The following is a 26022-nucleotide window of genomic DNA, read 5'->3' as shown; positions in this document are numbered from 1 at the left end:
TTTTGGACATCAGCAAAAAATTTAAAACATTTACCAATTGAAGAATTCTGTCTTACTGTTTGGGAACCACAGAGAGACCCAAAAAAGGCTTGGGAACCTGCTAGATACATTCACACTTGGGAACCTGCTAGATGTTCGCATACCAGCTTGGGAACCTGCTAGACACCCACTTTCAGTCTTGGGAACCTGAATTAAAGAAACCCATCCTTGGCTGACCTTGTATGGCTATCAGGTGTGGCCCCTTGGCGATGGGGTTACCAGTCTTGAGATTGGTAGTGGCATAGCCACACTGGACCAATGCAAGGATTTTCCGAATTACCAAAAAAGTCAGTTGTTTAGGCAAATTTTTTGCACCTTACACAAAGAGACACCAAAATGAAAATAAGTGCTTCTAATAGAATTAAATGTGCTCTGTTAAATAGAATGGTGTTAATGAGTGTAATGTGGTAGGTGTCCATTTTGAGATACACGACTTTGAGCACGGGTATATTTTGATACAGTCATGTTTTATAGTAAATTTACAGGATGGTAGCACAGTAATTAAACACACAAGCCAGGCCAAAATTTGTGATATACTGAACACCCAGGCACACAGTAGTTTGGCAAAAGACCAGTTCCATAGCGCACTTTCTCCACTATTTATTCCTCGTTAAACTATGGGGCAAATTTCTCGCGACATGATTTGTTGCCCACTTTGAACTGATATTATGCCAGATGCATTGCTTTATGAACTCTACTTGCAACATTTGTGTGTAGACACACAAAGTTGTACCATTATACCCAGAAGCAAGAGTCTAGCTCTTTTACATTAGGAACAGAGGAATGCCAAACTTGACAATTTCTTCGCGACATTTTGGTCCCTGTAAAAGTAGTCTTAACGAAAATGGCTCTAGCACCTCAACCAAGTTATAGGTGAACCTGAAACTTTGTATAAGTTCATGTAGGGCCCCCAGGTACATTCTGTACAAATTTCATCGAAATTGAAGATGGTCGAGCTGGGATCATCTTCTAAAGTGGGACGCACTGTCCAGCAAGTGCAGCAAGGTGGAGGTTCCCCTAATGTTTTGGGGTGGCATTATGTTGGGCTGATGTACACTACTGGTGGTCATGGAGGTCACTATAACGGCTGTACAATACATGAATGCCATTCTCTGACTGATAGTGCAATCATATCGGCAGCATATTGGGGAGGCATTCGTCTTCATGGACGACAATTTGCACCCCCACTGTTCACATCATGTGAATGACTTCCTTCAGGATGACGACATCGCTTGACTAGAGTGGCCAGCATATTCACCAGACATGAACCCTATCGAACATGCCTGGGATGTATTGAAAATGGCTTTTTATGGACGATGTGGCCCACCAACCACTGTGAGGGTTCTACGTTGTATCGCCATTGAGGAGTGGGACAATCTGGACCAACTGTGCCTTGATGAACTTGTGGATAGTATACCACGACATATACAGGCATGCATCAATGCAAGAGGACATGCTACTGGGTACTAGAGATACCTGTGTGTACAGCAGTCTGGACCACCACCTCAGAAGGTGGTACATCATGCAATGTGTGGTTTTCACGTTCAATAAAAAGGGCAGAAATGATGTTTATGTTGATCTCCATTCCAATTTTCTGTACAGGTTCTGGAACTCTGGAATCAAGGTGATGCAATTTTTTTTTTTTTTTTTATATGTGTATCATGGTGCCATTTTTCAACAGGACAACGATTGTTTACATGTTGCATGTGACTCTGTGCACTTTCTGTGTGATATTAAGGTACTCCCATGCCCACCAAGATTCCCAGATCTGCCTTTGATGGCATCGGCTAGGGTGTCATCTTCAGCCCAGTGCCAGTATCTAGGATATTGGGGTCAGTTACAACAGCTGTAGGTTACCTTGCCTCAGGGGAGGATAGACTCATTTCACGATGCTCGTTACAATAAAATTGGTCCAGGCCAGAGGGGGTGCATGTCATACTGATAAGTGATCTCACTCTGCCAAATTCATTGTAAATGTGACTCGGTCACTGAAATAACATCACATACCCTCTCTACCCATGAACTTTAATTCCATTTCATCGTCTGCTTCTGCTTGCTTCACTTTTTTTTTGTCAGGGTGTGTACATAGTCAGGATTTTCCGGTCCACTAATTATGCTAAAATGTGTTTTATGCAATATTGTGTTCTATCCTGAGGTATCTGGAGCAGACAGTATGTGATAAGTTCCAAAAGCTCCTCATCTGCTATGATTCTGTATATCAGAAACAATATCCTTGTGCTGGTGCAAAAATAGGGTGAAGTGTCATTCTGTTTGCTAGCAGATCACAGTGGAAAAATGGAGAATCAAAATTGTAAGATAGTGCATTCAGAGAACACAGAGTTTCCAGTGCGTAACTCTCATTACAGTATCACTGGTAAAGACATATGTTTTCCATCAGTGGGGAACTGAGCTGCTTAAGGTGATTAATAACGAGATGTAATGCATGAAATCAACAATACAGCCAAGGCAGTGATCAGTGTATTAATACTAGTCTTTGTACGTCACTTCCCCTATCCTGCAGCTAGAGGGCTCATCTGTGTGTGGTTCTTGTAATCTACCAATTTCAGTACACTTCAGTCTAGTTCATAAGCTAGCAAAAGGTCATCCGTACAATTAGTCAGGGTTCTGTGCATGAATTTAGTTAACAATTTAATGAATGTTGCATGAACCTAAGTTGCTTAGGTCAAGGTTTTAAGGCATATTGTGGCAATCACTTTCTCTCTCACCCCCCTCATCTCTCTCTCTCTTTCTCTCTCCTCCCCCCTTCCCGCCTCTCTCTTAAAGTGATCAGGCTTACACATGTACAGTATTTGCAAAACTGAAAAACAGGTACCATACATGTGTAAGATATTTTCTATCATTTAATGAAGACTTATTTTATATTACAACTAACATGTTTCATTGAGTCACATATGTTATTGTTTATAAAACAGTGGTTTTTCAATATAAGCCCTTTGACTACAATGCATTTATCTCAGCAGGACTCCAAATTTGTTTACAACTTGCAAACTATTCATTCTCAACACAAGTAACATTTTCATTTTTTTAACCCTTACATTTGACGAAATACCTATCCTTCCAAAGAAATTTTTGAGTTTAGGAATTTTAAAAACGTATGAGCCAAATCTAGAAAGGATAGTGGCTGAGAAACTATTTTGAAGCCTGATAAGTGCACTTTTTGTGCTGACAGTGACTGATTAGTAAGCATGGTCCTTGATATGACGCATGCACAGTTTTTTGTACCAATCTTTTATACTCATGTATGTTTTGTGTCCAACCATGGTGTCAGGCTAGTGACTTTGTTTAATAATCAGCATTGGCAGCCAAAGACTTTCAGCATAAGAAGTTACCCTCATTCTACCAACGACCTTTTCCAAGAGGGTGGAGGAGCATACACAGGTTCAGGGCACTCTCTTACCCTTGGGATGGGAAACTGCCTCTGAAAGCAGAAGAAGCAGCAATGATCAACAGCATGAGGACACATAAGGCAATGAAAACCACTGCATTAAAGACACACACAGTGTATCCACAGGACATGTGACCTGTAATTGAAAAAGTGTCATGATTATCCCTCCATTGGCAAAAGATTCCAGAATAGTCCCCTACCCAGGGGGGGGGGACTGCCAAGGGGAAGGTGACCATGAGAAAAAGATTGAATAACCAACAAAAGGATAACGTTCTACGAGTCAGGGCATGGAATGTCAGAAGCTTGAACAAGGTAGGGAAGCTAGAAAATCAGAAAAGGGAAATGCAAATGCTCAATCTAGATATAGTAGGGGCCAGTGAAGTGAAATAGAAAGAAGACAAGGATTTCTGGCCAGATGAGTACAGTGTAATATCAACAGCAGCAGGGTTTAGAATTTATTATGAATAGGAAGGTAGGGCAGAGAGAGTTCTACTGTGAACAGTTCCGTGGTAGGATTGTTCTTATCAGAATCAACAGCAAGCCGCCACTGACAGCGATAGTTCAGGTATACATGCCGATATAGCAAGCTGTAGATGAAGAGATAGAGAAAATATATGAGGATACTGAAAGGGTGATACAGTATGTAAAGGGAGATGAAAATCTAAAAGTCATGGGTGACTGGAATGCAGTTGTAGGGGAAGGAGTAGAAGAGAAAGTTACAGGAGAATATGGGCATGGGACAAGAAATGAGAAAGGAGAAAGAGTAATTGAGTTCTGTAACAAATTTTAGCTAGAATCACAAGAGGAAGAGGTATACTTGGAAAAGGCCACGTGATATGGGAAGATTTCAGTTAGATTACATCATGGCTAGACAGAGATTCCGAAATCAGATACTGTATTGTAAGGCATACACAGGAGCAGACATAGATTCAGATCACAATTTATTAGTTACGAAGAGTAGACTGAAGTTTACACAGGAGCAGACATAGATTCAGATCACAATTTATTAGTTACGAAGAGTAGACTGAAGTTTAAGAGATTAGTCAAGACGAATCAATATGCAAAGAAATAGGATGTGGAACTATTAAGGAATGATGCTTGAAGTTCTCTAAGGCTATAGAAACAGCAATAAGGAACAACTTACTAGGCAGTACAGTTGAAGAGGAATGGACATCTCTGAAAATGGTAAAAGGGCAATCACAGAAGTTGGAAAGAAGAATGTAGGTACAAAGAAGGTAACTGCAAGGAGACCACGGGTAACAAAAGAAATACTTCAGCTGATCGGTGAAAGGAGAAAGTACAAAAATGTTCAGGATAATTCACGAATACAGAAATACAAATTTCCGAGGATGAAGCAAATAGGAAGCTAAGATGAAATGGCTGCATGAAAAATGTAAAGAAATTGAAAAAGAATAGATTGTTGGAAGGAATGACTCAGCATATAGGAATGTCAAAACAACCTTTGGTGAAATTAAAAGCAAGGGTGGTAACATTAAGAGTCCAACGGGAATTTCATCGTAAAATGCAGAGGAGAGAGCAGATAGGTGGAAGGAGTCATTGTAGGCCTCTATGAGGGGGAAGATTTGTCTGACGTGATAGAAGAAGAAACGGGAGTTGATTTAAGATAGGGAATCCAGTATTAGAATCAAAATTTGAGAGAGCTTTGGAGGACTTAAGATCAAATAAGGCAAAAGCTATAGATAACATTCAAGCAGGATTTCTGAAATCAATAGAGGAAGTGGCAAGAATATGACTATTCACATTGGAGTGTAGAGTGTATGAGTCAGGTGACATATCATCTGGCTTTCAGAAAAATATCATCCACACAATTCTGAAGACTGCAAGAGCTGACAAATGTGAGAATTACTCCATAATCAGCTTAACAGCTCATGCATCCAAGTTGCTGTCAAGAATAATATACAGAAGAATGGAAAATGAAATTGAGAATGTGTCAGATGACAATCAGTTTGGCTTTAGGAAAGGTAAAGGCACCAGACAGGCAATTCTGACATTGCGGTTGATAGTGGAAGCAAAACTAAAGAAAATTCAAGCCACGTCCATGGGATTTGTTGTCCTGGAAAAGCGTTTGATAATGAAGAATCCTGCTACCTAGGCAGCAAAATAACCAGTGACGAATGGAGCAAGGAGGACATCAAAGCAGACTAGCACAGGCAAAAAGGGCATTCCTGGCCAAGGTAAGTCTACTAGTATCAAACATAGACCTTACTTTGAGGAAGAAATTCTTGAGAATGTATGTTTGGAGCCCAGCATTGTATGGTAGTGAAACATGGACTGTTGGAAAACTGGAACAGAAGAGAATCAAAGCATTTGAGATGTGCTGCTACAGACAAATGTTGAAAATTAGGTGGACTGGTAAGGTAAGGAATGAGGAGGTCCTCCACAGAATCGGAGAGGAAAGGAATATGTGGAAAACAGTGACAAGGATAAGGGACGGGATGATAGGACATCTGTTAAGGCATCAGGGAATGACTTCCATGGGACTAGAGGGAGCTGAATGCGGCAAAAACTGAAGAGGAAGACAGAAATTGGAATACATCCAGCAAGTAATTGAGGACTTAGGTTGTAAGTGCTACACTGAGATGAAGAAGTCGGTGCAGTAGAGGAATTCATGGGGGACCACATCAAACCAGTCAGAAGGCTGATGACTCAAAAAGAAAAAAAAGTTCTTTTGTTTGGTCAAATAACTTAGTTGTAACTCCTCTAATCTCCATTACCGTAAGCTCTGTGCATTGCAGCTGCTAGCATTGGTCTGTGTGACAGATTGTTGACTATTGCTACGCACAAGGTAACAATGTTGGTAGACTGCTTTATGAGGAGCAAATATGGGTGGGCAGTTCATGAAACCATACTGCAAAGAGGGTAGTGACTCAAAGTCTGGTACTCTCTCAACTGACTATATTACAGGTTGCTCAAAGACTGACTGACTGCTAAGTGACAGGAGTGATATGATTTCCTAGTTGTTTGTGATCAGTATGCAAACTCCTTGCATTGATCTGTGGCTCTGAGAGTGACACTAATGCCTAGAATGAGACCTCTATGGGAGGGAAAGGTTGTGCTGTTCACGTATGTCAGAAGCATGTTTGGTGGAGGGCCTATTCTGAGGAGCGAGTTCCTGTAAGCTCCTGGTGAAATAATTTTGTGAATGATAGACAGCGAGACACCTCACCTCTGTCCCTTCGGCTTTTTCCCTGGCCTAATACATGTGGCATATGTTTTACAGCCAGTTGGTTTTCTTCAGAAGGCTATTTTGGAATTTACTAATAAACTGTCAAAGGATGAGTTCAAATTCAAAGTAATTATGAACTATATTAGGCTGTTGGGCACATTTCATATTTTTGAGCATATTTGACTAGTTCCATGTCAGCTAGTAAAAAGATGTTGAATGAAGTTACAATTTATTATCTTTTGTAATGGTTTAAATCAGAAATGTCACTTATTTTTGTTGGAACAATATGAGACTGACTTACAGTGATGTTGCATGTGAAGCTAGACCAGTAATGACAGTGAAACATCAAACCTAATGTTGTAGTTAACCCCATTGTGAAGTGAAGACTTTAATGTGCTTGGCACTAAGGGATTGTCAGTTTTTCAGGTCCAATGAACCATGGACCTTGCCGTTAGTGGGGAGGCTTGCGTGCCTCAGCGATACAGATAGCCGTACAGTAGGTGCAACCACAATGGAGGGGTATCTGTTGAGAGGCCAGACAAATGCGTGGTTCCTGAAGAGGGCCAGCAGCCTTTTCAGTAGTTGCAGGGGCAACAGTCTGGATGATTGACTGATCTGGCCTTGTAACACTAACCAAAACGGCCTTGCTGGCCAGGAGGGGACTACTCAAGAGGATGTCGTTATCAGGAGAAAGAAAACTGGCATTCTATGGATCGGAGCGTGGAATGTCAGATCCCTTAATTGGGCAGGTAGGTTAGAAAATTTAAAAAGGGAAATGGATAGGTTAAAGTTATATATAGTGGGAATTAATGAAGTTTGGTGGCAGGAGGAACAAGACTTTTGGTCAGGCGAATACAGGGTTATAAATACAAAGTCAAATAGGGGTAATGCAGGAGTAGGTTTAATAATGAATAAAAAAAATAGGAATGTGGGTAAGCTACTACAAACAGCCTATTGAATGCATTATTGTGGCCAAGATAGACACGAAGCACACTCCTACTACAGTAGTACAAGTTTATATGTCAACTAGCTCTGCAGATGACGAAGAAATTGAAGAAATGTATGATGAAAGAAAAGAAATTTTTCAGATAGTGGAGGGAGATGAAAATTTAATAGTCATGGGTGACTGGAATTCGGTAGTAGGAAAAGGTAGAGAAGGGAAGGTAGTAGGTGAATATGGATTGGGGCTAAGAAATGAAAGAGGAAGCCGCCTGGTAGAATTTTGCACAGAGCACAGCTAAATCATAGCTAACACTTGGTTCAAGAATCATAAAAGAAGGTTGTATACATGGAAGAAGCCTGGTGATACTGACAGATTTCAGATAGATTATATAATGGTAAGACAGAGATTTGGGAACCAGGTTTTAAATTGTAAGACATTTCCAGGGGCAGATGTGGACTCTGACCACAATCTATTGGTCATGAACTGTAGATTAAAACTGAAGAAACTGCAAAAAGGTGGGAATTTAAGGAGATGGGACCTGGATAAACTGACTAAACCAGAGGTTGTACAGAGTTTCAGGGAACAAATGGCAGGAATGGAGGAAAGAAATACAGTAGAAGAAGAATGGGTAGCTTTGAGGGATGAAGTGGTGAAGGCAGCAGAGGATCAAGTAGGTAAAAAGACGAGAGCTAGTAGAAATCCTTGGGTAACAGAAGAAATATTGAATTTAATTGATGAAAGGAGAAAATATAAAAATGCAGTAAATGATGCAGGCAAAAAGGAATACAAACGTGTCAAAAATGAGATCGACAGGAAGTGCAAAATGGCTAAGCAGGGATGGCTAGAGGACAAAAATGTAAGGATGTAGAGGCTTATCTCAGTAGGGGTAAAGTGGATACTTCCTACAGGAAAATTAAAGAGACCTTTGGAGATAAGAGAACCACTTGTATGAACATCAAGAGCTGAGATGGAAACCCAGTTCTAAGCAAAGAAGGGAAAGCAGAAAGGTGGAAGGAGTATATAGAGGGTCTATACAATGGCAATGTACTTGAGGACAATATTATGGAACTGGAAGAGGATGTAGATGAAGATGAAATGGGAGATACGATATTGCGTGAAGAGTTTGACAGAGCACTGAAAGACATGAGTCGAAACAAGGTCCCGGGAGTAGACAACATTCCATTGGAACTACTGACGGCCTTGGGAGAGCCAGTCCTGACAAAACTCTACCATCTGGTGAGCAAGATGTATTAGACAGGCGAAATACCCTCAGACTTCAAGAAGAATATAATAATTCCAATCCCAAAAAAAACAGGTGTTGACAGATGTGAAAATTACCGAACTATCAGTTTAGTAAGTCACAGCTTTAAAATGCTAACGGGAATTCTTTACAGGGAATGGAAAAACTAGTAGAAACCGACCTCAGGGAAGATCAGTTTGGATTCCGTAGAAATGTTGGAACACGTGAGGCAATACTGTCCCTATGACTTACCTTAGAAGCTAGATTAAGGAAGGGCAAACCTACGTTTCTAGCATTTGTATACTTAGAAAAAGCTTTTGACAATGTTGATTGGATTACTCTTTTTCAAATTCTGAAGGTAGCAGGGGTAAAATACGGGGAGCGAAAGGCTATTTACGATTTGTACAGAAACCAGATGGCAGTTACAAGAGTCGAGGGACATGAAAGGGAAGCAGTGGTGGGAAGGGAGTGAGACTGGGTTGTAGCCTCTCCCCGATGTTATTCAATCTGCATATTGAGCAAGCAGTGAAGTAAACAATAGAAAAATTCGGAGTAGGTATTAAAATCCATGGAGAAGAAATAAAAACTTTGAGGTTCGCCAATAACATTGTAATAGTGTCAGAGACAGTAAAGGACTTGGAAGAGCAGTTGAACGGAATGGATAGTGTCTTGAAGGGAGGGTATAAGATGAACGTCAACAAAAGCAAAACGAGGATAATGGAATGTAGTCGAATTAAGTCGGGTGATGTTGAGTGTATTAGATTAGGAAATGAGACACTTAAAGTAATAAAGGAGTTTTGCTGTTTGTGGAGCAAAATAACTGATGATGGTCGAAGTAGAGAGGATATAAAATGTAGACTGCCAATGGGAAGAAAAGTGTTTCTGAAGAAATTTGTTAATATCGAGTATAGGTTTAAGTGTCAGGAAGTTGTTTCTGAAAGTATCTGTATGGAGTGTAGCCATGTATGGAAGTGAAACATCGATGATAAATAGTTTGGACAAGAAGAGAATAGAAGCTTTCGAAATGTGGTGCTACAGCAGAATGCTGAAGAGTAGATGGGTAGATCACATAACTAATGAGCTGTTAAATAGGATTGGGAGAAGAGAAGTTTGTGGCACAACTTGACTAGAAGAAGGGATTGGATGGTAGGCCATATTCTGAGGCATCAAGGGATCACCAATTCAGTATTGGAGGGCAGGGTGGAGGGTAAAAATCGTAGAGGGAGACCACGAGATGATTACACCAAGCAGATTCAGAAGGATGTAGGTTGCAGTAGGTACTGGGAGATGAAGAAGCTTGCGCAGGATAGAGTAGCATGGAGAGCTGCATCAAACCAGTCTCTGGACTGAAGACCACAACAACAACAACAACAACAACAACAGACAGCGAGAATTCAGGCAATGTCTTCAGGCCATGGGGAAAAAATCCACTTATTCTTGTGCTGCCCACACTTTCGTGCATGAAGTTTGACTAAACAGATAGTAACATGGTCCTTAGAAACCCAGTGGTTTCTAAGACTCTTTAGTTAGTCAGTTAATAAAAGTTTAGTTCATCCCCTAGTGGATGGGAACGGTCTGTGAAGACAGTCCTTTTGTCACCTCCTGTTGGTATCTGACATTAGAACTTAGTTTCAGTTTTGATTGTGATAGCGCAGCTACATTTTTCTTCTTCTGAAAAAAGTAGGTTTGTCCAAAATTATTTATTTATTTATTTTCTCTAAACACTTAAGGCCAGTGCCAGAAAAAGACGTCTACAATTTCCATTCCCGTACTTGTTCAACCTGAGCTCAGTAACAGTGAGGCATTAAATCTGAACTTTCTTCTTTAGAACACATGTTCTCGTTGCTGCATGCCTAGTTTCTTTTAATATATGTTTTAGAAATATTTTGTATTTTATGAAACATAGATGACCACAACGTTTTTACATTTTTAGGTCCTGCTGAAGACAACAGTTGGTGACATCGATATAGAGTTATGGTCTAAGGAAACACCTAAAGCATGTCGAAATTTCATTCAACTGTGTTTGGAAGGATATTACAACAATACTATATTCCACCGAGTGGTGAAAGGTTTCATAGTTCAAGGTGGAGATCCAACAGGTACTGGTACTGGTGGTGAAAGTATATACGGTCAACCATTTAAGGTATGTAGTAATTTTCCTTTTCTTCTTTTTTGATTTTCTTGTAATTCTTGCTTGGCATTTATGTAATCTTACTGCAAACTATTTCCTCTAGGATGAATTTCATACTCGTTTAAGATTCAATCGCAGGGGTCTGGTAGCCATGGCAAATGCTGGTAAAGATGACAATGGTTCTCAATTTTTCTTCACCTTTGCTGCTGCCCCAGAGCTTCAGAATAAACATACCATTTTCGGAAAAGTAACTGGTGAAACAATCTACAACATGCTGAAACTGGAAGAAGCCCTAGTAGATGAGGTATTGTTTTCACAGTTAATGGTGTTATTTTGTACACAATTTTTAGAATTGAGATATATGTGGCTGTGTCCATATTTCTTTTGTTTTTGTGATGTCTTCGGTTTGATGAGTCCTGTGTCAGATTTTGTGATGCATCTTCTTATTAAAGATCTTTATCCAATACACAGTCATCCATGTACATTTTGCCTGTACTTGATGTTATAATTAGTTTTCTGTATTTGCAAGCAACATCTTTGAAGTACAATTTAAGAATTTAAATGTCAGTATTGGTGGTAATCAACTGTGCTATCCTACATCAACACTACTGGCTCACTATTTGATTTCTGACGTACAGGTAATTTTAATGTAATTGTGTACATAAAAAATCTACTCACCGAGTGGTGGCAGGAGAACACATATATAAAAGGTATTACAGTCTGCAAGCTTTCAGAGCCAATGGCTCCTTATACTGGCAAAAGTGTTAAAGAGGAAGGAAGAGGGATGAAGGTAAAAGGATTGGTGAGGATTAGGAAAAGGGGTAAAGTTCAGAAAAGTCACCCAGAGCCTCAGGTCAGGGAAGACTTATTGGACAGGATGAGAAGGAAAGACTGAGTTTCATCAGTTGTCGTAGTGAATCACAAATATTTTCATAGTCCTGCCATACTTGCCTTCCATAAACAGTGGCTGGCAATGTCATATAACAGGTAAGAACATATGAGTATGAGTGCTGAACATGTAATAGATGATTCTTTTCTGCTGGCTGCAGAAAGAATGGTTTTTTTGTGTGTCTCATTCACTTGAAAAACTTTATTAAGGTTAACAGTTATGCTAATGGGTTAGTTCCTTTCTACTGCCACAACTAAATCAGTTCAAAACAACTGTAGTCCATTATTCTCTGCGTGCCCTTCTGTGTTCCAGGCCAAGTGGATTGCGGCACAACTGGAACTTACTTTGTGTTTCCACTTTTATGTATTTTTACAAGGAGAAAAGGTAAACAAAAGCATTTTATCAAACTCTTTATCATTTAACACATCTGCATCTGTACTCTGCAAACCAAGGTGAAGTGCTTGGCAGAGGGTATCTGCCATTGTGCCAGTTATTAGCGTTTTTTCCATTCCTTACACATGTGGGGCACAGGAAGAAGGCTTGCTTAAATGCCTCTGTGCACGCTGTAATTAGTCTAATCCTGTCTTCACAATTTCTGCAGGAGCAACATGTGGGCAGAGCTGTATCACATTTGCGGATTCATCACATGAAGTTGGCTCCAGAAACTTTTTAAGTTGTTTGTCATATCACATTCTTCATCTGGCTTCAAGCATCTGTCAATTCAGTTCTTTCAGCATCTTTATGACATTCTCCTGTAGGTTAAACAAATGTGTGACCATTTGTGTTGCCCTTCTTTGTATTCGTTCAATATCCCTTGTTAGTCCTATTTGCTACAGATCTCATACAATTTGGGCAATATTCTGCTAAGGGTCACATGAGTGTTTTGTATGCAGTGTCTGTTGTAGACTGATTGTATTTCCATAGTACTCTACCACTGAACTGCAGTCTGCTACTTGCTTTACTTATGACCCAGACTATGTGATCACTCTTATTTCATATACCTAAAAAATTGTTAAGTATTTATGTGAGTTGACAGATTCCAAGTGTGCCTCACTGATACTGTACCATGGTTAAGGGATACTATGTTTTTTTCGTTTTTTGAAGCGCACATTATTACATTTCTGAACATTTAAAGTGAGTTACCAATCTTCGCACAACTTTGAAATTTCATCAAGATCTGACAGAATAACTGTGCAGCTTTCCTCGGACAGTACTTCAGTATAGATAACTACATCATCTGCAAAAATATCTGAGGTTATTGTTAATATTGTCTATGGGGTCATTAATACACAACATCAACAGCCAGTGTCCCAACACGTTTCCCTGGGATGTACCTCAAGTTATTTTTACATCTTGTCAGTTCTCTATCAGAGACAACATGCTGTGATCTCCCCGCTAAGAAATCCTCAAACCAGTCACAAATGCCACTTCAAACACCATACGAAAATACTTTCAATAATAAGGGTGTGTATCAAATGACTTTCATAAGTCAAGAACCACTACATCAATCTGACTGCCTTGATCCTTGGCTTTAATTATGTAATGTGAGAAAAGCACAAATTGGGTTTTGCACAGTTGATGTTTTCAGAATTCGTACTGATTAGCATGGAGCAGGGGATTCTGTTCAAGATATCTCATTACATTTTAGCTCATAATGTGTTCCAAGATTCAGCAACAAATGGATGTCGAGGATATTATGCGGTAGTTTCATGAATCACTTCTGCTGCCCTTCTTGTGGATGGATGTAACATGGGTTTCCTTTCGACCACAGAGGAAGTGTTTTATTCATGGGATTTTCAGTATACTTTATTATTCACGAACTGCCCCAGTAGAAGCATGCACGGTACAATCAATCAATGTTGCTTTTGATGGAAGGACTTCCTGTGTGTCCAAATTTGTTTCATCTTTCCAGAATGAAGTCTCTCTCTTTTGTCAGACCACAGTGTTCTAGTCTGTTTTCTGATTTCCCTCTGACCAACTTTCCAATCAAATATCTTTGGTCTGTATGTTTTTCTATCTATAATGTCTGCCTCTGTTATACTATCTATTTTAAGATCCTCCTTAATTGCAGTGATCCATTTAATTGGGTCAGTTTTTGCCTTACTTGTTTTCATATAATTCTACTATTTGTTTTGTCAATCTAGTGGGTGCCATTCTTTTAATGTGGCCGTAAAATTTAAGTCTTCGTTTTCTCATGTCACCGTGCAGTCTTTGTCTGCTTCTATTTTCTTATTACTTCTCACTACAAATTTCTTCATCAGTAATTCTGGGGCTTAATATTTTCCAAATAATCTTTCTTTATTTAGAATTTCTTCAATATCCGTCTTCTTATTTAAAATTAAAGTTTCTGTTCCATGAAGAAGACATCCAGGTTTGTCTAAGTTAACTGAATGCCTAAGTTTACTGAGTTTGGAAAGTGATTTTTTCTCATAAATATTTTGTGTTAATCTGAATGCAGTTGCCATTTTTTGACAGCGAATTTGTTGGCGGCTTTTTCCAGGCAGTTGTCCTGTCTGATTTCCCCCAAGTATTTAAATTGAGAAACCCTTTTTATTTTTCGATATTTTGCTTCGATATATGCTATGGTTAAAACAGGTGCTAAGTCAGTGGCAAATTCAGTGTACAATCTGATAGGGGTTCCATCAAGCCCTGGAGCTTTTTTCAGTTATAACTACTACTACTGTTTCTCAATGCCATTGACACTAATAGCTATTTCACTCACATTTACATTGGTACAAGAATTAATTTGGGCCATTACTCTAGGGTTCTCCTTTGTGAAGGAATGTTTGAAAACAAAGTTTAAATAACTTATGGGCAGCCAGATGAAGCTGTTGACAAGAACCAGAATTTCAAGAAGCATACCCTGTCATTGTCAAGGCAAAAGTGCAGTTTGTATACACCAGGAGAAACTCAGGGCTCATGTTTGAAAATGAAGTTAAGCATTTATGCTTTTGCTTTGCTACCCTGAGTTTCAGTTCCTGTCTTGTGAATGCACATCTGAATACTAACTTTGTTGCCACTTACAGCCTTTACACACCACCAGAATTTCATCGGGCTTTGTGAAAAATCTTTCGATAAAATTCCAGTATGGTAGTCACTGTAGGCTTCACACGTTGTCTTCTTGACAGCTAAACATGTTTAATTCAGCATCTATCTATTTATTTTATTTTTCACATGTATCTGAATGTGGTTGTTCATAGTGTAATACCTTTGATATTTTTCAGAACTTTTAGTTTTACTACTATGATTCAGAAGCTAATTAATACCTCAGTTTGTTAGCTAAGTAAGTCATAAAATTAGATTCATTTTTACTACAGCTGTAAATTCCTCATGCAGATATTGAACAGTAAATAGTGTAAGGAATGGAGCTAAACATAATGGATATTTAGTTTTTTTGCTTACATTTACTTTTCCATGCAACAGGCCAACCATTTTGTAAGGCATTATAGTACTGACCACCAAGGATTGAAAAAGTATAAAGAAAACACCAGTAACCCAGGAAAACATTATGATTAAAAAGAGTATGTTACAACAGTAGTTCAGCATAAAGTACGTTACAACAGGTTCGGCACACAGTTTTAATCTGCCATGAAATTTCATATCAGCGCACACTCCACTGTAGAGTGAAAATTTCATTCTAGAAACATCCCCCAGGCTGTGGCTAAGCCATGTCTCTGCAATATCCTTTTTTCCAGGAGTGCTAGTTCTGCAAGGTTCGCAGGAGAGCTTCTGTGAAGTTTGGAAGGTAGGAGTCTCGGTCCGGCACACAGTTTTAATCTGCCAGGAAGTTTCATATGTTACAACAGTAGCTCAGCAAAACAAGTGAAACTACATTCATTTGTATTATCTATGTATAGCAGACAACTGCTTGTTTGAGAGTACAGTGGCAGTTGATGCTATGTGAACCCTAAGCAGTGAGAAATTTTTCTACTGTAATTATTTAATAGTAAAAATTTTGCTCTTATAGATAAAAATTTTAAAAATTTGAATTTTTCTTTCCGTTCTTGTCTTTATATATCTTCATCTTTTTCCTTTTTCCAATTTGATTTTTATTTTATTACATTCTCTCTGTGCTGTTATAACTGATTAATGTTGAAATCACTGTTCGAGAGTATTGTGAGAATTGTAAAAGTTTTAGTGATTGCAGTGAGCTAGAGAATCAAGTCATTAATGACTCTCTCATATGTGCATGTCGAGTCTGTAGTGAAGGCAGAAAAATCGCTGACCAAAAGGCTAGAATTTGATTCTCTCAGGCACTATTTGAAGCTTTGAAATTTAAACTGGTGAGAGTTCTGATAAGGGTGGGGGTTGAAAGAGATGCTAAAAAATAGCAGAGAAAGTGGATAGTTATGCTGTATCAAGGTGAAAAGTGCTTATGACCTACTTCAGGAAAAGGAAAAATAACCTCATCCTGGTTCAGAAAATTAGGACGCAGCAGAGTGTGAGTATGAATGGCTCAGTAACTCAGGTAGATACCACTCAGTAAAAGAAAACCCTTACATGGTTTGTAGCAACTGTGGAAGAACTGTTGATTGACATCCACAAGAAATTTTGAGCTCCAAGGTCCAGGTCACTAGAATTGTGAAATCAGTTGCCAGCTTAATCAGGGACAGAATTGGTTTTTCCATCCAAGATGTTAGATGCTGTAAACACTTCAAGGATCCTGCAGCACTGCTTGAAACAAAAGTATATATAAGCGCCATTTACAGAAATACAACTTAGTCATTCAGAATACACATAATAACAGACTTTGCACTTTACTGGCGAGGGTCCTTTTGGTACAATTTAATAAAGACAGCCAGAGAATTCAGAATGAACTATTTCATAGTGAAACCAAAACTGGAGAGTATAATTTGAGCTGTGTAAGGGACCTCATTGTAGCAGCAGTACACCAAGAATCCTCATATTGAGTTTCTCATGTACAAGAATCTGACTTATAGTGCCTGGATTCAAGCATTTACTTAAACATTACAAAACAAATAGGCCTGAGGTTCAGGAGAGAAGGCAAGCCATTCTGCAGTGATAACTATAAAAAGACGAGCTTCATGTCTTCTCCATGTTTTACCAGTTAATCTGTTTGAAATGTAATTCCCTTATACTAGACAAGGTCCAACAGAAAGTGAGAAATTTGTGTTAATATTATATACAAGTGTGATTTGATAACTGATAAAAAAGCAAGAAAAAACTTTGTTTTGCAAACAGTTCACCTTACTCATCTACATCTGCATCTACATCATACTCCACAAGCCACCTAATGGTGTACGGCAAAGGGTACTTTCGGTACCACTATCTGATCCCTCCATCCCCATTCCACTTGTGAACAGTGCATGGGAAGAATGATTATCAGTAAGCCTCTGTATTGGCTCTAATTTCTCAAATTTTCTCCTTGTGGAGATGTGTGTGTGTGTGTGTGTGTGTGTGTGTGTGTGTGTGTGTGTGTGCAGGGGGGGGGGGGGGGGGGGGGGAGTAATATGTTGTCCGACTCCTTCTGAAAAGTGCTGTCCTGAAATTTCAATAGTAAATCTCTTCATGATGCACAACGCCCCTCTTGTAACATCTGCCAGTGTAGTTTGTTTAGCATCTCCGTAACACTCTCTCGCCAGATAAACAATCCCGTGATGAAACGCGCAGCTCTTCATTGGATCTTCTCTATCACCTCTAACTGATAGGGATCTCATAAGGATACATATTTGGTCTAGCCGGAAAAACAGATTTTGTCAAACTCTACAAAATACATGTTGACTACAACTGTAATTTCCTCATTTGATGAAAACTTCTTCCCGGTAAACAAAATTTCAAGTTAGTGTACAGGAAAAAGTCACTTGCAGCTAATTCCTTTGAATTTGGTGGATGAGGAAAGCTCAGTTCATACACTTTGCCATTGTTGTCACTGATGTGTGGCTTGGTGCATTATCCTGATGGAAGAATGTGCCAACCTTGGTCTTTTTTTCAGTAAAAGCAAGTTTCAAACAATCCAACAGTGATGCTTTAGCCTTTTTACTAGTAGTATATGAGGCTCATTCTTTGGGAATTCCAAAAAAACAGTGGCCATCAACTTACCAGCTGACAAAATGGTCTTTGCTTCTTCAGTGCACTTTCACCAATCTTTGGCCATTGTTTTGACTGCCATTTCGACTCTAGTGTGTAATGTTGGATCTAGGTTTCGTCAACAGCCACAAATTGGTGCAAAAATTATTGCAAATTGCAGTTAAACTGCACCAGGCATTGTGTTGAAATGTTGTGCTATATGTGCTTTGGTCGAGTGCGAGAAATCATGGTACCCACTTCACACACTGCAATTGACCATGCAGGATATTATGCACTCATTCATTTGAGATGCCTACAGTCTCAGCAATCTCACGAATTTTTATTTGGAGGTCTCACATTACTACTTCATTGATTTTTTGGGTGGTTTCCTTTGTGGTGATCTCTGTTGGATGGCTCAAGTGTACTTCTTGTTTGGTGCTTATCCACCCAAGTTTAAATTCATTAATCCAGAAGTAAAAGGTCATCAGTGATAGTGTAGAGTCTACATGAACTTCATCCATTTCTGTTTTGATTTGTCTTCAAATAAAAATGTTTAATAATAGCACAAAACTCACTTTTCTTCATTTTCAATTGCAGTTGGCACACTAACCAATTCAAATGGCTGTCAGCAATGTAGTGGACACTGTACATTGTTGAAATTATTTATGCGATCTTTGGATTAATCAAGCTTACCAGCAACAAAGGTGCAAAAAAGTTCTGTTCTTTCATAAAAATTTACCAGACTTATCAAATTACTTTCATATGTGTGGTATCTGATCTGTCAGACATGTCCAACAGAACAGACACCACACTCCAAAATCAGTTGAAATTAAATGGTTCTTCGTGCAGAAAGTTTAAAAAACCTGTAGTCAAAGGAATTCGATGCATTAAGTGCAACTTTTGGTTACATGAGAAGTGCGCAAATGTGTGTCTGAAATTTATAAATGACGATATTCAGTGGACATGCCTCGACTGTAATAGTGACAAAAATGCATGACTAATATCCGCACTAAGTTCTAAGGATGAAATTATTAGTCTTCTTCAAAGTGACATAGATGCTCTGAAAGCAGAGCTGACGTTACTAAAGCAAGAAAATATTGCATTGAAACGTGAGAAGTGTTGTGCATGTGAAAAAACTTCAGTATTAGATGGATCTACTTTGGCAAATACGTGGAGTGATACAACTGACAAACAACGAAAAAATTCAGCTGCCATTATGAAAGAAAAAGAAACTGAAAATACTGATGAACAGAAAGAACCATTATAATAAGGCATAAAGTGAATTCTTTATTATAGGTGACTCATTGTTGGAAAACATAGTCGTACCAAACTCCAAAATCGACGTTCAACCTGGAATCAGGATGCATCAATTGCATGCACACCTAAGCAATGCCTTAAACTCAAGAGAGAACGCAGCAGATACACATATCAGAAATCCAAAAGGTGTTTTTATCCAGGTGGGAACAAATTCGCTTCAAAACAACAGTGAGGAAGAAATTGTAAACGACACAAGAAACCTCATCCGACTGGCCAGAAGACTCTACCCGAATTCCAGAATAATAATAAGTGGCTTTGTGTACAGAAGATTGGTGAATGACAGCTATGTACAGAGAATAAACAGCAATATTAAAGTACAGTGCAATAAACTAGGAGTCGTTTTCATTGATCCCAACAAATTTCTAAGTGCAGTGTGTCTACATCTGAATAGGTTGGGCTGAAAAATATTCAGTAAGATGTTCATAGATACTTGCCAGATCATAAAAAATAAGGGAAACAAGTAGTGATGGGGTGAAAAAACTTGTGTAGCATTAAGAAAGACAGAACCAAACCATTGTTGTTGTGGTCTTCAGTCCTGAGACTGGTTTGATGCAGCTCTCCATGCTACTCTATCCTGTGCAAGCTTCTTCATCTCCCAGTACGTACTGCAACCTACATCCTTCTGAATCTGCTTAGTGTATTCATCTCTTGGTCTCCCTCTACGATTTTTACCCTCCACGCTGCCCTCCAATGCAAAATTGGTGATCCCTTGATGCCTCAGAACATGTCCTACCAACCGATCCCTTCTTCTGGTCAAGTTGTGCCACAAACTTCTCTTCTCCCCAATCCTATTCAATACTTCCTCATTAGTTATGTGATCCACCCATCTAATCTTCAGCATCCTTCTGTAGCACCACATTTTGAAAGCTTCTATTCTCTTCTTGTCCAAACTATTTATTGTCCATGTTTCACTTCCATACATGGCTACACTCCATACAAATACTTTCAGAAACGACATCCTGACACTTAAATCTATGCTCGATGTTAACAAATTTCTTTTCTTCAGAAACGCTTTCCTTGCCATTGCCAGTCTACCTTTTATATCCTCTCTACTTCGACCATCATCAGTTATTTGGCTCCCCAAATAGCAAAACTCCTTTACTACTTTAAGTGTCTCCTTTCCTAATCCAATTCCCTCAGCATCACTCGACTTAATTTGACTACATTCCATTATCCTCGTTTTTCTTTTGTTGATGTTCATCTTATACCCTCCTTTCAAGACACTGTCCATTCCGTTCAACTGCTCTTCCAAGTCCTTTACTGTCTCTGACAGAATTACGATTTCATTGGCAAACCTCAGAGTTTTTATTTCTTCTCCATGGATTTTAATACCTACTCCGAATTTTTCTTTTGTTTCCTTTACTGCTTGCTCAATATACAGATTGAATAACATTGGTGAGAGGCTACAACCCTGTCTTACTCCCTTCCCAACCACTGCTTCCCTTTCATGTCCCTCAACTGTTATAACTGCCATCTGGTTTCTGTACAAATTGTAAATAGCCTTTCGCTCTCTGTATTTTACCCCTGCCACCTTTAGAATTTGAAAGATGGTTGGTTTTTCGGGGAAGGAGACCAGACAGCGTGGTCATCGGTCTCATCGGATTAGGGAAGGATGGGGAAGGAATTCGGCCGTGCCCTCTCAGAGGAACCATCCCGGCATGTGCCTAGAGTGATTTAGGGAAATCACGGAAAGCCTGGAGTGATTTAGGGAAATCACGGAAAACCTAAATCAGGATGGTCGGACGCGGGATTGAACCGTCGTCCTCCCGAATGCGAGTCCAGTGTCTAACCACTGCGCAGAATTTGAAAGAGAGTATTCCAGTCAACGTTGTCAAAAGCTTTCTCTAAGTCTACAAATGCTAGAAACGTAGGTTTGCCCTTCCTTAATCTAGCTTCTAAGATAAGCTGTAGGGTCAGTATTGCCTCACGTGTTCCAACATTTCTACGGAATCCAAACTGATCTTCCCCGAGGTCGGATTCTACTAGTTTTTCCATTCGTCTGTAAAGAATTCGCATTAGTATTTTGCAGCTGTGACTTATTAAACTGATAGTTCGGTAATTTTCACATCTGTCAACACATGTTTTCTTTGGGATTGGAATTATTATATTCTTCTTGAAGTCTGAGGGAATTTCGCCTGTCTCATACATCTTGCTCACCAGATGGTAGAGTTTTGTCAGGACTGGCTCTCCCAAGGCCGTCAGTAGTTCCAATGGAATCTTGTCTACGCCTGGGGCCTTGTTTCGACTCAGGTCTTTCAGTGCTCTGTCAAACTCTTCACACAGTATCGTATCTCCCATTTCATCTTCACCTACATCCTCTTCCATTTCCATAATATTGTCCTCAAGTACATCCTCCTTGTATAGACCCTCTATATACTCCTTCCACCTTTCTGCTTTCCCCTCTTTGCTTAGAACTGGGTTTCCATCTGAGCTCCTGGTGTTCATGCAAGTGGGTCTCTTTTCTCCGAAGGTCTCTTTAATTTTCCTGTAGGTAGTATCTATCTTTCCCCTAGTGAGATAAGCCTCTACATCCTTACATTTGTCCTCTAGCCATCCCTGCTTAGCCATTTTGCACTTCCTGTCGATCTCATTTTTGAGACGTTTGTATTCCTTTTTGCCTGCTTCATTTACTGCATTTTTTTTATTTTCTTCTTTCATCAATTAAATTCAATATTTCTTCCGTTACCCAAGGATTTCTACTAGCTCTCGTCTTTTTACCTACTTGATCCTCTGCTGCCTTCACTACTTCATCCCTCAAAGCTACCCATTCTTTTTCTACTGTATTTCTTTCCCCCATTCCTGTCAATTGTTCCCTTATGCTCTCCCTGAAACTCTGTACAACCTCTGGTTCTTTCAGTTTATCCAGGTTCCATCTCCATAAATTCCCATCTTTTTGCAGTTTCTTCAGTTTTAATCTACAGGTCATAACCAACAGATTGTGGTCAGAGTCCACATCTGCCCCTGGAAATGTCTTACAATTTAAAACCTGTTTCCTAAATCTCTGTCTTACCATTATATAATCTATCTGAAACCTGTCAGTATCTACAGGCTTCTTCCATGTATACAGCCTTCTTTTATGATTCTTGAACCAAGTGTTAGCTATGATTAAGTTGTGCTCTGTGCAAAATTCTACCAGGCGGCTTCCTCTTTCATTTCTTAGCCCCAATCTGTATTCACCTACTACGTTTCCTTCTCTGCCTTTTCCTACTACCGAATTCCAGTCACACATGACTATTAAATTTTCATCACCCTTCACTATCTGAATAATTTCTTTTATTTCATCATACATTTCTTCAATTTCTTCGTCATCTGCAGAGCTAGTTGGCATATAAACTTGTACTACTGTAGTAGGAGTGTGCTTCGTGTCTATCTTGGCCACAATAATACGTTCACTATGCTGTTTGTAGTAGCTTCCCCGCATTGCTATTTTTCTAATCATTATTAAACCTACTCCTTCATTACCCCTATTTGATTTTGTGTTTATAACCCTGTAGTCACCTGACCAGAAGTCTTGTTCCTCCTGCCACCGAACTTCACTGATTCCCACTGATTTGGTTGGCAGGAGAGCAAACCCATATAATTAAAGGAGGCCGAAATGCACGTGTTTTAGCTCACGCAGGCTGGCGTGAGGTCTGGAACATGACAAGGGAATTAGAATTGATAAAAACGGACGTAGCTGGTGGAATACTTAACTTTAATCCATTAATGGAGAACGTCGCTCTTCATGGTACATGATTCACAATATCAATAGTACAGATACTGGCACCTTGCTAGGTCGTAGCAAATAACTTAGCTGAACCCTTTCGTCTCGGCAAATGAGAGCGTAGAAGTCAGTGAACCATCACTAGCAAAGTCGGCTGTACAACTGGGGCGAGTGCTAGGAAGTCTCTCTCGACCTGCCGTGTGGCGGCGCTCGGTCTGCAATCATTGATAGTGGCGACACGTGGGTCCGACGTATACTACCAGACCGCGGCCTATTTAAAGGCTACCACCTAGCAAGTGTGGTGTCTGGCGGTGACACCACATTCCTTCCCCGCAAATCGGTGTACGGTTGTGGCATAAGGCTTCCGCCCGCCATGGGGAGGACCGCATGTTGACGTATGCTACGAGGTGGGGAGCCTAACAACAGGCGAGGCTGTGCCACCCGCACCCTGCCATTCAGACCGTGGGGAGCTAGGAAACACCTGAAAACCTGCTCCAGGGTGCACGCCAACATGCGGTGTATGCGCCCGTAGAGACACAGGAGGGGCCGAAGGGTCGACCTCCATCAGGCCAGGGCACCCGACGGGCGAAGACGACATATAGTCCGGAGTGGGCAAGAGTTCCATTCCGGAGGACAACTGGTCACGGGAAGCAATCGGCGGCGCGTGACCCAGGGAGGCACCCGGCGGTGTCAGCGACGCGTCGTCTGCGGGAGAACAGGCGGCGGCAGTGGCGGCGGTGGCATCGCGTCGCCATGGGGCAAAATGGAAGGCAGCGTCGGTAACACCTGGAGCTGAGGCGAGCCAGTAGATTGGTCCCCAGGGTGCTGACCGGACGGAACCATCGCTGAAAGCAGACGGCGAGCGGCAGATCCCGTGCGACGACAGAGGCGCAGCTGATTGAGATGCCGACGCACCTCACCAGAGGCCCCCAAAACCAGATACATAGCGCGTCTGAGGCAGCGAAGAATGAGCCCTTCAAGCCAACGCCGTGAACCTCGATAGTGGCCGGGAGCAAAAGCAGGTGTCTGCCGCTGCACAGGAACCTGATGCGGCGGATGTAGCAAAGACATCAAGGTTCGAGGACGACGACCATGGAGCAACTCAGTCGGCAAGCGACCATCTCGGGGCTGAGAGCGATACGAGGACAAAAAGAGCAATAACGCATCCTCCCAAGAATGCGACTCTTTCAACTTCAACATCTGTGACTTGAAAGTCCTGACCAATCGTTCAATGGCACCGTTTGACTGTGGCGAAAATGGCACAGACGTCAGATGTTGAATACCATTGGCCCTGCAGAATGACTGAAATTCTGCTGACATGAATTGTGGGCCATTGTCGGAAACAATAGTCTGTGGAAGACCTTCAATGCAAAAGATAGCAGATAACGCTTGGATGGTGGCAGATGATGTTGTGGAAGACATCCGAACAACAAAAGGAAAATTACTGAATGAATCTACCACATCCAACCATCGAGCATTCCAGAATGAACCAGCAAAATCGATGTGCAAGCGTTGCCAAGGGGAAGTGGCTTTTGGCCATGCAAAGAATTTCCGCGGTGGTGCTGATTGTTGTTCGACACACACCATGCAAGAAGAGCACATATTCGTAGTTGCGGCATCGATTCCGAACCAAGTACAGTGCTGAGGAGCAAGTTGTTTCGTTCTTAGTATACCCCAATGTCCTTGGTGGAGAAGCTGTAAGACAGAGGACTGTAACGAATGTGATACCACGACCCTGGACTGATCATTATCAGATCGCAACAGCAAAACACCACGTCGTACAAAAAGTCTCTCCTTGTGAGCAAAAAATCGGCGAACCAACAGGTCTTCGATCATTGACTTTGACAAAGGCCATTGTGACTTTGACAAAGGCCATTGCGTAGCAACAAAATGCAGAATGGGAGCAAGGACAGGGTTAGCAGCTGTGGCTGTAGCTACACGACGAAAATCAATTGGAAACGATTCGACCACGTCATCGGTTTCCGCATCAATGAACATGCAAGCAATTTCGGAGGAATTGAATGCCTTATCCTCAGCAACAGGCAAGCGGGACAACGCATCGGCGTTTTCGTGCTTAGCAGTGGACCGATACAAGATATCGTAGCGGTACTGCAAGAGGAAAATAGACCAGCAAATGAATTTCTGCACTGTACGTGGAGGTACAGGCTTGGTCGGATGAAACAGCGATGTCAAAGGTTTGTGGTCTGTGATTATGGTAAAGTGACGACCATACAAGAAATCATGAAACTGTGTAACACCTAATACGAGAGCCAATGCTGTACGTGGAGGTACAGGCTTGGTCGGATGAAACAGCGATGTCAAAGGTTTGTGGTCTGTGATTATGGTAAAGTGACGACCATACAAGAAATCATGAAACTGTGTAACACCTAATACGAGAGCCAATGCTTCTTTCTTGATCTGTGAATAATTTCTTTGTGCAGACAAGAGCAATTTGGGCGCAAAGGCAATAGGGCGATCGTGCGATTCATCTTCGTGTGCAAGTACAGCACCGATCCCGAAATCTGATACATCCACCATCAACAAAAGGGGCTTCTGGGGATCGAATGGCGTAAGGCAAGTATTGGAAAGCAACTTCAACTGGCGAAAGGCGCGTTCGCATTCCGTCATCCAGACGAACGGAACACCCTTACGGTGTAAGCGATGAAGTGGAGCTGAAATGGAAGAGGTATGCGGCACATATTTATTATAGTAGTTGATTTTTCCCAGCACACTCTGTAGCTGCTTCAAATTCTGCGGTGAAGGCAAGTCTTGTATGGCACGGAGGTGCGGGGACTGGGATGTATGCCTTGACCATTGATTACATGTCCCAGGTATGGCAAGTCCCGAACAAAAAACACACATTTGTCCTTCCGCAAGCGATGACCATTTTGTCGTAAGACCTGAAATAATGTTCTGAGATTGGCCAAATGTTCTTCTTCTGTCTTTCCAGAGATCACAATATCGTCCAGATGATTTGCAGCAGTAGGGACCGACGCACAAACAGTTTGTAGATATTGCTGAAACAATGCAGGGGCGGATGCACACCCAAATGGCAGTTGTTTGAATTGATACAACCCAAGATGCGTGTTAAACACCAAAACGCGCTGGGATTCTTCGTCCACCGGTATTTGCAAGTACGC

At 40.7% G+C, this 26022-nt stretch overlaps 1 protein-coding gene across 1 annotated transcript in view; it reads left to right on the top strand.

The window, feature by feature from the left end:
- Positions 1-26022, top strand: part of LOC126273110 (spliceosome-associated protein CWC27 homolog) — a 114718-nt gene that overhangs the window by 32368 nt on the left and 56328 nt on the right. The window contains exons 2-3 of the mRNA XM_049976559.1: positions 10749-10958; positions 11050-11250. Coding sequence (XP_049832516.1) covers positions 10749-10958; positions 11050-11250 — 411 coding nt within the window. The remainder of the gene's footprint in view (positions 1-10748; positions 10959-11049; positions 11251-26022) is intronic.

This window comes from Schistocerca gregaria, chromosome 5, assembly GCF_023897955.1.
Source record: "Schistocerca gregaria isolate iqSchGreg1 chromosome 5, iqSchGreg1.2, whole genome shotgun sequence".
Classification (NCBI taxonomy): Eukaryota; Metazoa; Arthropoda; class Insecta; order Orthoptera; family Acrididae; genus Schistocerca; species Schistocerca gregaria.
Note: the sequence above shows the minus strand (reverse complement) of the source record. Positions and strands in the feature narration are given on the sequence as shown.